General features: G+C 42.6%; 1 protein-coding gene across 1 annotated transcript in view; it reads right to left on the bottom strand.

Moving 5' to 3' along the window:
* Nucleotides 1–4,469: 4,469 nt before the first annotated feature.
* Nucleotides 4,470–12,644, bottom strand: part of LOC109906214 (ATP-sensitive inward rectifier potassium channel 10) — a 23,123-nt gene continuing 14,948 nt past the window's right edge. The window contains exon 6 of the mRNA XM_031791857.1: nucleotides 4,470–6,460. Within this exon, the coding sequence (XP_031647717.1) occupies nucleotides 6,066–6,460 (395 nt within the window). The 3' untranslated portion in view covers nucleotides 4,470–6,065. The remainder of the gene's footprint in view (nucleotides 6,461–12,644) is intronic.

Genomic DNA, 12,644 nt, shown 5'->3' with positions numbered 1-12,644 from the left:
AGAATAGGTACGTGCTTGACACAATAATAGCACACATTAAATTGCGTGGCAGTGGCCAATCACTATTTGAAACAGCACTGCAGGGCCATAACGAATCGGCCGACTCCTTGAAGCCAGGCGTTTTCAGGTGTTTTTTAAACCATGCGTGAAGGAGATTACAGGCTACAAAGGCATTATGATGACCAACCAAATGTTAAGTGTACATCAAGCACGATACAAAGCAAACTTTTGGATTGTATGTAAGGGAGGCTTATGACCTTGTCCATGAAACTCAAGGATCCCACATTTCTGCAACTGCTCGAGTTCTTTTCCTTGGTCATGCCAGAGGTGGATGTTTTGTACAACATAATGCAGAAACGAACCATTGATGCAGCAGGAATCGCTGGAGCAATCAGCAACTTCAAGGTGAACATTAAAACATTTGCGAGCAAACTAATGCACTGGCCATTAGTGATGCACTGGCTATTAGTGATGCACTGGCTATTAGTGATGCAGTGGCCATTAGGGATGCACTGGCTATTAGTGATGCACTGGCTATTAGTGATGCACTGACTATTAGTGATGCACTGGCTATTAGTGATGCACTGGCCATTAGGGATGCACTGGCCATTAGGGATGCACTGGCTATTAGTGATGCACTGGCTATTAGTGATGCACTGGCTATTAGTGATGCACTGGCTATTAGTGATGCAATGGCCATTAGGGATGCACTGGCTATTAGTGATGCACTGGATATTAGTGATGCACTGGCTATTAGTGATGCACTGGCTATTAGTGATGCAATGGTCATCAGGGATGCACTGGCTATTAGTGATGCACTGGCTATTAGTAATGCAATGGCCATTAGGGATGCACTGGCTATTAGTGATGCACTGGCTATTAGTGATGCACTGGCCATTAGTGATGCACTGGCTATTAGTGATGCACTGGCTATTAGTGATGCAATGGCCATTAGGGATGCACTGGCTATTAGTGATGCACTGGCCATTAGTGATGCACTGGCCATTAGTGATGCACTGGCCATTAGTGATGCACTGGCTATTAGTGATGCACTGGCTATTAGTGATGCAATGGCCATTAGGGATGCACTGGCTATTAGTGATGCACTGGCTATTAGTGATGCACTGGCTATTGGTGATGCACTGGCTATTAGTGATGCACTGGCTATTAGTGATGCAATGGCCATTAGGGATGCACTGGCTATTAGTGATGCACTGGATATTAGTGATGCACTGGCTATTAGTGATGCACTGGCTATTAGTGATGCAATGGTCATTAGGGATGCACTGGCTATTAGTGATGCACTGGCTATTAGTAATGCAATGGCCATTAGGGATGCACTGGCTATTAGTGATGCACTGGCTATTAGTGATGCACTGGCTATTAGTGATGCACTGGCTATTAGTGATGCAATGGCCATTAGGGATGCACTGGCTATTAGTGATGCACTGGCCATTAGTGATGCACTGGCCATTAGTGATGCACTGGCTATTAGTGATGCACTGGCTATTAGTGATGCAATGGCCATTAGGGATGCACTGGCTATTAGTGATGCACTGGCTATTAGTGATGCACTGGCTATTAGTGATGCACTGGCTATTGGTGATGCACTGGCTATTAGTGATGCACTGGCTATTAGTGATGCACTGGCTATTAGTGATGCACTGGCTATTGGTGATGCCACTGAACCAAGGTGGAGAAAACCTAACACGGCACCCGTGATGAAGGAGGCTCGCTGCTCATGTGCAACAAAGGTTTTCTGAAAGGGACCACTTAATTGCAGCAAAGTTGATGGACATCTCATTTTTCCCGACTTATGTACCTTATTTTCCCACCGCAGACCTCCAATGTGCTACCAGGCTATGGCCTGTGGGCAACCAGGAGAAGTGGAAAACAGAGCTGTCCACTTTCTACCGGCATCCTGAGCTGCAAAGAAAGACAGCACTTTCTTTATTGAAATCACTCTACAAGAACAACCTGCAGGATCACTTATCTGATACGGTCTCTCTTCTTAAAATCAAACCACTCCGATGACAACCGCAGAGTCAGAGAGAAACGTTTCCACCGTGGGCCAGACAAGGTTAAATGTCCATTCTGTCAATCCAGCATGACTTCATCCAGAGAATGCCAGACTTTGATGACAAAGTCATTGAGAAGTTTGCCCACAAGAAGGACAGCCGTGCTAAATTCCTGTTCAAGTGAGCACATCACAACAATGGTGAGTCCATAAATATGTCTAGTAAGCTGCTGCATAAATGATGTAATATGACAGGGATATATGTATACTGTAGCTAAGAAAGTAATACTAAGTGTATGTTGTGTAGTAAGCTGTTAGTAGCCTATTTTTCTCATCCTGAGAATGTGGTCCCTTTCTCCCTTAGAACTTAGCCTACTGTTCTGACTTGGTGGTGCACATGTAGCCTATTGCCTGTTTTAGAGAAATCTCATCTTAGAATGTTTTAACAGCTTTAATAGTCTACTTACCTGCCCCCATTGTAAGAGCTTTCATTGTCTGCTTTATGTGCCTACATCCGTCTCAGCTTGTTCATGTCTTAATCGAAATTAAGGCTTGCCTCTTAACAACTTATCGTCATATATGCCATAGTTTGTACACCTGCATTGTTGTATTGCTTATATAGGTCTATCTCATTAGTATCTTATTAATAATTTTAGGCAATGCTAGAATGATGCTTTTAATTGTTTTTCTTACTTAGTGTGTTATAATGATCTCTGGTCCTTTTCTCCACAAGGAGGGTGGTAAGTTATATATCCAACAGCATATTATTGTATCCCCTCCTCGTAACCGTGTTTGCCAGTGACAGTCTCTTCCTAATTCAAATATTTTTGTTCAACAAAAAGTTCAGTGTTAGACCCATGTAATTACAGTCCATATTGCGAGGGTTGTTGGTTTTTTTGCTCAATGCGCTGTCAGTGCGTCTGTTTATTGTCTATAAAAGTTGATCCTCGTGATTGTATTGTTCTACCTTTTTAGACCACATAGACCTAATGAAATATTTAAAATGGTAGGCTAACCGCTGGTCGCTCTCTCTCTGTGGTGACTTAAAGAATAATAAAGTTGAGGCTGAATTGCTGAATTTATCTGAACTAACATCTGAATTTCTGTCGCTATCCATTTCGAAATAGCTGAACGAATGGGCCAACCTCATCGCAGCTCGTTTGCGTGCACTTGCTTATACTTAGAGCTAAGTGTTAATTATATAAGAACAAACATTGTGAATTTACTGAACATGAATGTAATAATGTTTGTTTATGGTTCAAAGTCAAAACTCATATCGACGTTCATTATTATTGAAGGAGAATAATGTTCTTACCCAGTTACACAAATCACCAAGGTGTCAACAGAAACCATTTTTTAAAAGCATGTCAGCCATAAGCTCCACTCTCTGGACAGCTTGATGTAGACCCTAAACGTTTGTGGGCACCGTTTGTCACAGTTATAGTGCATTTCATGTATTGTTTAGAGTTGTGTAGTGGCTTCGCTGACATGCATGTAAAAGAAAAATGGGTTGTTTGCCCAACCAAGATTGATATTGTAAAATTGCCACTGTAATGTGATAACCATCTTGTGGGCTGACAGAAATACTTTCCCCAAAACCTTGTCAATTAAACTTGAACTGCAAAGCCTGCTTACCTGGCAGAAGTAAGCATATCATTTGTATATATTATTTGTTAGTAGCAAACTTTGCCTTTAAATGAGCAGCAGTACAAAACCATATCAAGACCTGCACATTAGATGGCACATTAGATGGCACACTAGATGGCACACTAGATGGCACACTAGATGGCACACTAGATGGCACACTAGATGCGCAATTAACGACCCAGATGGGAATTACACTCCAAATGTTTTAGTTTTCTTACAGGCCTAAAAAATGTCTCTTCTGGTGTGGTTTAAGCATTGACATGGACATCCAATTTCGTCGTTTCTCTATGTTTCTCTATGAACAATTGTATTTTTGAGAGTGAAAAAACCATATATTCTAAAACCAGGAGAACTGCTACTGTGGAAACTCAATTTGGGAAAGAAATCACAGATTTTACAGGACCCCCATTAGAGTTGTTTGTTAAACATTATTTACCAGGTATATTGACAGAAAACATAGTGCACTACTTTCTCTTGTACACTAAGGACACAGGGAAGAGTTGCAGGGGAGAAGAGAAGAGGAGACTGTGCCTATTTGAAAGCTAGAATAAAATGAGTAGCTCTCATGCAAAAACGTTGAGAGCTCTAGCTCCATTGTTCTCTATGGGGAAAAAAACGACAATTTTTACTTTGGTCCCAGTTCTCCCCTACCTGCGGCACTCTGGGATTAAGAGTGCATTGTGCAAGTGTACAGCAACAAAAACCATGTGGTATATCTTTAGTGCGTGTTTCCTTCAGTGCTGGTTTCACGGAGACCGACACAGGTGTGGGGGTTTCGTTTGACAGAGACGGGCCAATACAGAGCTGTTGTAAATCTGCACTTTTATTAAAAACAGACATTTCATTGTATATTATCTGTTCCAGTATTACAGATGGGACCTGGCCTGGGCAACACTTCATAGTATATTATCTGTTAGGGTGATGAGGTTGCAGTATTACAGATGGGACCTGGCCTGGCCAACACATTATAACCAATCACAGGCAATGGTAGCATTCTTGCCTGACTTCATTGCAGACGCCTACCAGATCTCACAACGAGTGGATAGGTGTTTAACATGTCAGCTAACCACACCATATGATATTGAAATCTGATGCTCGACTGCACAGACACTGGCACATCAAAAGGCACAGTTTAGTGGCACGTTTTAGAATGACCACAGGAGTGATCAGGTATTGAAGTACAGGAGGAATAACAAGTACCTGCATATGAACATGTTAAAACACACATACATGCAGTCTCACACGCACATTGACTGAAACATAAATATGCTTGTGTACACAAACACCATCAAGTTAAAGTGCTTTTAGTATTGTTAACATACATATTTTCCTGTGAAAAATAAAATAAAAAATAACAGAAACACTAAACATCAGGGTTGGAATTAATTACATTTCAATTCTAGTCAATTCAGGAAGTACACTGGAATTCCAATTCCAATTTCATTTCTCTTCAGTGCTTTTCAATGAGTGACAATGAAAATTTGGAATTGGAATTTGGTTTACTTTGTGAATTTACCGGAATTTAAATGGAATGGACCCCAACCCTGCTAAGCATATACTCAGATGAATAAGTACTGCTGGATATCGCATCGTTAGGGACAGATACATACAGTATACATACGATATCATATATTCAATCAAAATCCTTAAAAAAAAAAAAAAAAAGTATCCAGTATTTCCACTCTCATGTCCTGCAGACAGAGTACCTTTCTGTGTTAAAAACAGTAACAGTACAATGATTCCACAGGAGGATGGTGGTACCTTAATTGGGGAGGATGGGCTTGTGGTAATGGTTGGAGTGGAATAGGTGGAATGTTATCGAATACATCAAACACATGGTTTCCATGCCATTCCATTTACTCTGTTCCAGACATTATTATGAGCCGTCCTCCCCTCAGCAGCCTCCACTGCATGGTTCCTTTGATTATGTCCTCGTGAACCATGTTTTGTCCTGGTAAACCAGTCAACCTTGACCTTTCCAGTCACACAAAGTCTTCTTATAAAAAATACAGACAAATTAAGTTTAAAAAGCTTTCTTGGTCCATCTTTGATTACCGGACAGTGGACACAAATGGGATGTATTATGTTCCTTTGAAGAACATCACCTGTTGAATCCTTACAAGGGGCAATACAAACGCATAAAGTCCAAAAAAGGAGTGTGTGTGTGTGTGTGTGTGTGTGTTCACATTTCCCAACAGAGGAGCAGCTCATCTCTCATTCCTTCAACTTTTTATTCTCACTTGATAAGTTATCAATCTCCATACAGTCTGCTCTCTTTTCTCGTTTCTCGTAACTCTCTCATTCCATCTCATTCATGCTCTCTCTCTCTCTCTCTCTTCCTCTCTCTCTCTCCCTCCATCCTCTCTCTCTCTATACATTACTGATACGGACACTGAGGGGGCTACTGTCTCTCCCCCTCCCCCTGCCCCTCCCCCCCGCCCCTCCCCCTCTCCTCCCCTCGATAGCTCTCCTCTAGTTTAATCTTCTCTGGGTCCGCCCCTTCCTCTGCGCCCCCTCTGCTGCTGCGGGACGAGTGTATGGCCGGGCTTGGGGGGGGGGCCTGTTTGAAGAGGGGTGGGGTTTTCGTTTTGTCCACCTTGTCGAAGAAGGTGAAGTCCGCCACATACTTCCCAGACGAGGACAGGGAGACCACGGGGGGGAACTCATACCCCCACAGGATCTCATCAGGCAGGTAGGAGGTGCGCACCTGGCAGGTGGCGGATGTGGGCTCTACCGTGGCACTCATGATCACCAGCAGCTCAAAGTCTGCCAGATCCGGATCCGTCCATCCCCCTCCTAGAACACAGGTAGAGTGAATGAAAGATACAAATTTAGCACTAGAGATCCATAAGAAAAAACACAAAACACACCCCACACACTTACTGTACGCACAAATAGCTGCACCACAAAGGCCTATATAGGTTGATAACGAACATCAAGCACACAAGCAGTAAAGATGCCCACCCCCTTCAAGCACACTGCACAACTGCCTTCATTTTGCCTGACCCCAGGAGGAGTCGCTGCTGCCTTGAGTTACACCCCCTTTTTCCCTCAGAACAGCCTCAATACGTCAGGACATGGACTCTACAAGGTGTCGAACGTGTTCCATTCACACTCAGAATGGCACACATACACGATCCCATATCCGCAGGAAGTAGGGGTGCTGAGGGTGCTGCACCCTCTTAAAAATCCTAATTTAAAAAATTAATTATAGTAAAAATATTATTTTCAAACATATATACAGTGCCTTGCGAAAGTATTCGGCCCCCTTGAACTTTGCGACCTTTTGCCACATTTCAGGCTTCAAACATACAGATATAAAACTGTATTTTTTTGTGAAGAATCAACGACAAGTGGGACACAATCATGAAGTGGAACGACATTTATTGGATATTTCAAACTTTTTTAACAAATCAAAAACTGAAAAATTGGGCGTGCAAAATTATTCAGCCCCTTTACTTTCAGTGCAGCAAACTCTCTCCAGAAGTTCAGTGAGGATCTCTGAATGATCCAATGTTGACCTAAATGACTAATGATGATAAATACAATCCACCTGTGTGTAATCAAGTCTCCGTATAAATGCACCTGCACTGTGATAGTCTCAGAGGTCCGTTAAAAGCGCAGAGAGCATCATGAAGAACAAGGAACACACCAGGCAGGTCTCTCGATGTGCAAAACTGATAGAGACATACCCCAAGCGACTTACAGCTGTAATTGCAGCAAAAGGTGGCGCTACAAAGTATTAACTTAAGGGGGCTGAATAATTTTGCACGCCCAATTTTTTAGTTTTTGATTTGTTAAAAAAGTTAGAAATATCCAATAAATGTCGTTCTACTTCATGATTGTGTCCCACTTGTTGTTGATTCTTCACAAAAAAATACAGTTTTATATCTTTATGTTTGAAGCCTGGAATGTGGCAAAAGGTCGCAAAGTTCAAGGGGGCCGAATACTTTCGCAAGGCACTGTATTTGTTCACAAAAGTAGTGCACTGGGCCTTTACAGGATGTATTAGCTGCCCAATAAAAACATTTCAGCATCTCTGTTTTGGCAACAACAAAAAGGTATAATTAAGAACAGTATCTTGCAGGATTCAATAGTTGGAATTGTATGAGTTGTTGCCCTTTTGCTTTCTCTGCAATCATCATTCTAATGGATTTTTTTTATTTGATTTTATTTAACCAGGTAGGCTAGTTGAGAACAAGTTCTCATTTACAACAGCGACCTGGCCAAGATAAAGCAAAGCAGTTCGACACATACAACAACACAGATGGAATAAACCAACATACAGTCAATAATACAGTAGAAAAAGTCTATATACAGTGTGCAACTGAGGTAGGATAAGGAAGGTAAGGCAATAAACAGGCCATGGTGGAGAAGTAATTACAATATAGCAATTAAACACTGGAATGGTAGATGTGCAGAAGATGAATGTGCAAGTAGAGATACTGGGGTGCAAAGGAGCAAGATAAATAAATACAGTATGGAGATGAGGTAGTTGGATGGGCTATTTACAGATGGGCTGTACAGGTGCAGTGATCTGTAAGCTGATCTGACAGCTGGTGCTTAAAGCTAGTGAGGGAGATATCTGGTCTCCAGCTTCAGTGATTTTGGCAGTTCGTTCCAGTCATTGGCAGCAGAGAACTGTAAGGAAAGGCAGCCAAAGTAAGAATTGGCTTTGGGGGTGACCAGTGAGATATACCTGCTGGAGCGAGTGCTACGGTTGGGTGCTGCTATGGTGACCAGTGAGCTGAGATAAGGTGGGGCTTTACCTAGCAGAGACTTGTAGATGACATGGAGCCAGTGGGTTTGGCGGCGAGTATGAAGCAAGGGCCAGCCAACGAGAGCGTACAGGTCGCTTTGGTGACAAAACAGATGGCACTGTGATAGACTGCATCCAATTTGTTGAGTAGAGTGTTGGAGGCTATTTTGTAAATTACATTGCCAAAGTGGGCAATGTGGGCAGCGATCGGTTGAATAGCATGCATTTAGCTTTACTTGCATTTAAGAGCAGTTCGAGGCCACAGAAGGAGAGTTGTATAGCATTGAAGCTCGTCTGGAGGATAGTTACAGTTTCCATACAGTTTCCAAAGAAGGGCCAGAGGTATACATAATGGTGTCGTCGCTTAGAGGTGGATCAAAGAATCACCAGCAGCAAGAGCAACATCATTGATGTATACAGAGAAAAGGGTCGGCCCGGGAATTGAACCCTGTGGTACCCCCATAGAGACTGCCAGAGTTCCGGACAACAGGCCCTCCGATTTGACACACTGAACTCTATCAGAGAAGTAGTTGGTAAACCAGGCAAGGCAGTCATTTGAGAAACCAAGGCTGTCGAGTCTGCCGCTGAGGATGTGGTGATTTACAGAGTCGAAAGCCTTGGCCAGGTCGATGAATACGGCTGCACAGTAATGTCTCTTATCGATGGCGGTTATATCATTTAGGACCTTGAGCGTGGCTGAGCTGTATCCATGACCAGCTCTGAAACAAGATTGCATAGCGGAGAGGGTATGGTGGGATTCGAAATGGTCGGTGATCTGTTTGTTAACTTGGCTTCCGAAGACCTTAGAAAGGCAGGGCAGGATAGATATAGGTCTGTAGCAGTTTGGATCTAGAGTATCTCCCCCTTTGAAGAGGGGGATGACCGCGACAGCTTTCCAATCTTTGGATTCTCAGACGATACGAAAGAGAGGTTGAACAGGCTAGTAATAGGGGTTGCAACAATTTCGTCAGATCATTTTAGAAAGAGAGGGTCCAGATTGTCTAGCCCGGCTGATTTGTAGGGGTCCAGATTTTGCAGCTCTTTCAGAACATCAGCTATCTGGATTTGGGTGAGGAGAAATGGGGAGGCTTGGGCGAGTTGCTGTCGGGGGTGGAGGGCTGTTGACCAGGGTAGGGTTAGCCAGGTGGAAAGCATGGCCAGCCATAGAGAAATGCTTATTGAAACTCTCAATTATTGTGGATTTATCAGTTGTGACAGTGTTTCCAAGCCTCAGTGCAGTGGGCAGCTGGGAGGAGGTGCTCTTTTTCTCCATGGACTTTACAGTTTCCCAGAACCTTTTGGAGTTTGTGCTACAGGATGAACATTTCTGCTTGAAAAAGCTAGCCTTAGCTTTCCTAACTGCCTGTGTATATTGGCTCCTAACATCCCTGAATCCAGAAAGAACAAAACCCTGTCCTCAAACATTTACATCAAAAGTTGCAAAGTTATGGGCAAAGATCCAAAACATCCACATCAAATTAATATTTGTCTTGATGAAATAACATGGAAAACATTTACCATCCTTACAAACCACTTAATGTAAATGTGCATTACTGTATTGTATGTAGGCTGGTCATCTAGGTTAGAACCTGTGGACTTTCCATCACCATGAAGAAAAACAATGTTCAATACAGTAACTGAGTACATTGAGACATCAAGCGGTTTGTGATGATGTGGCTCAGCTGGTAGAGCATTGTGCTTGGAACACCAGGGTTGTGGGTTCAAATCCCATGGGGGACCAGTACAAAAAAGTATGAAAATATATGCACTCACCACTGTGTCTACTAAAAAGAATGAATAGACCATTTCAGTTTTCACTGAGAAAAAACTTGCATTTGCAAAGTATTTCAAGAAACTGGAAAACATATATCAAGCAAGTATTTTTATGAGATTACCTGTTTTGTAGAGATAATTATCAGACTCAAGTTACAAATGCTGGTAAACACTCAAATACATTTTTGCACCTTCCATGTCTCAATTGTCTCAGGGCTTAAAATCCTTCTTTAACCTGTCTCCTCCCCTTCAACTACACTGATTGAAGTGGACTTAACAAGTGACATCAATAAGCAATCATAGCTTTCACCTGGATTCAACTGGTCAGTCTATGGCATCTGTGAAAACAGTCCTTTTAATTCTAACCTGGACCCAGTACTGCTCTCACTTCGTAACACACGCACACACATACAAACGCGCACGCACAAATATCACACACACGTATGCACACAGACAAGCACACACACACACTGTCTAGTCTATTCAGTCTCTAATGTTGTTCTTGACTACTGGTTTGAGCAGTTCTGACTGTGCTCTTCTGAACAGCCTTTACAACCTCTCTGCTCCTCTCTTCTCACTCCTGTTAACAACTACAGTGTACTGAGGGGATTCACGTTAGTGCACTCATTGTAACCCCTTACTGAAACTCCTGACAGTGTCCCACCGTATTTGGCAAAATCCCCAACTCCCCGTCCGTGTGCCCCCAAAGAGCTGCAAATATTTCCACAGAAATGCATCATGAGAATTTGAGAGCTGCCGTGTGAGGAGGCCAGAATAGAAGACAGATTCATAGATGGTGCAGGGGCTATTGTCGTAGCATTATTTACTGTTAGTCGTTTGATTCTTCTAGTAAAAGTATTAGGATACTTTAAGATAGTATTACGATTTTTGCAGATATTACTTACATTTTCAAGGTACACAGTGTGAAGCCAAAAGCCAAACGGAGTGTTCTCTGGGATCAGGCATCATTAAATAAACATATTATGTGTACAGTAACACAATGCCGTACAATCTGACCACAGTCAATTTAACAGGAGGAGTTTGGGGCTCAACTACATAGAGACCCATTATAGAGAGAGAGAGAAGGGGGGGGGGAGCGAGAGAGAGAGAGAGCGAGAGAGAGAGAGAGAGAGAGAAGGGGGGGAGAGAGAGCGAGAGAGAGAGAGGGAGAGAGAGGAGGGGGGAGCGAGAGAGAGAGAGAGAAGGGGGGGAGAGAGAGCGAGAGAGAGAGAGAGAGAGAGAGAGAGGAGAGAGAGAGAGAGAGGAGTAGAGAGGTAGATCAGGGATCAGTATGGGTCAGTAAATGCTCTGTGGTTAGTGGTGATGAGAGGCCTGCCCTCCTGTAAGAGGATCCCCCCCAGCTGTGTGTCAGCACCCCTCACTGTATCATACTGTACCCCATTGTCTTTTAATGAGAAACCCTGGCACCCACTCACACACATTCCACTGACATACACACAGAGATGGAGAGAGAGAGACCCCTCTCCCAATGTCATCCCCCAGACCCCAAAAATGTGACTACAATGGAGTGAACTAATAGGTATTTCACTCTACACTGGAGTGAACTATAATTAAATGGTGCATGGTGTAAAGTCTCATTTGCATTTTTCCCAGGGTATCTTTTCTTTTGGAGTGAATTGTTGAGTTTACTACCCATGACTGTATTTGTTAGTGACACAGACATGGTTGTTGAATTAATTCCTTTTTTTTAAGGCCTGTGGGTTTCACCTAGTAAGTTCCTAGGCGAATGTTATAATTAAAATTCTACTTTGGCAATATATAGTACTTACATATATCATAAGGCCTTGCTTTGATTGCTTAGTTTTACACTAGCACAGTGGTGTTAGGAAACTCCTGGTTTACAGGCCACATCAGGCCTGCAAGTCACATTATGCTGGCTTGCAAAGTGATGAATGTGTAATTCCTACAGGAATCCAGACAGAGCTAGGATATCCAACAGTTGGAATCTTTATTCACCCTCAACCCTCATTCAGAAAGACTGTCGGGATAATGGAAATTGATAAAGGAGACTACCTAAACCATTTAAACTGGAACAACCATTTCAATAACAGGTGCAATAAATCTAATTAATTAATTGGATTAGTTTAGAAAAATATAAGTTATCTTTGTGAAGCATAACATCATTCAATCAGTCAATGTACATGCAAAAACACAGTAGTGCATTCTGGGAAATCTGATAATAATGGGTGTGGTTTTGATTGGACTGTTTTACTCTCCACAGTGTAAAACAATAACTCTGACTATTAACATCAACACTGGGGCTTCTTTTACACCGCTGAGTTCTAATGTCACTCTTACAGAGTGATTTTAACTTCTGAATCGACACTGGCCGATTTGCTGTGTACACGCATTCACATATACAGTATGCACGCACGTACGCAAACACACACCCCTCTACAACAGGGATCGGTAAAAAGGTTATTTTCA

This window comes from Oncorhynchus kisutch, linkage group LG16 (assembly GCF_002021735.2).
Source record: "Oncorhynchus kisutch isolate 150728-3 linkage group LG16, Okis_V2, whole genome shotgun sequence".
Lineage (NCBI taxonomy): Eukaryota > Metazoa > Chordata > Actinopteri > Salmoniformes > Salmonidae > Oncorhynchus > Oncorhynchus kisutch.
Note: the sequence above shows the minus strand (reverse complement) of the source record. Positions and strands in the feature narration are given on the sequence as shown.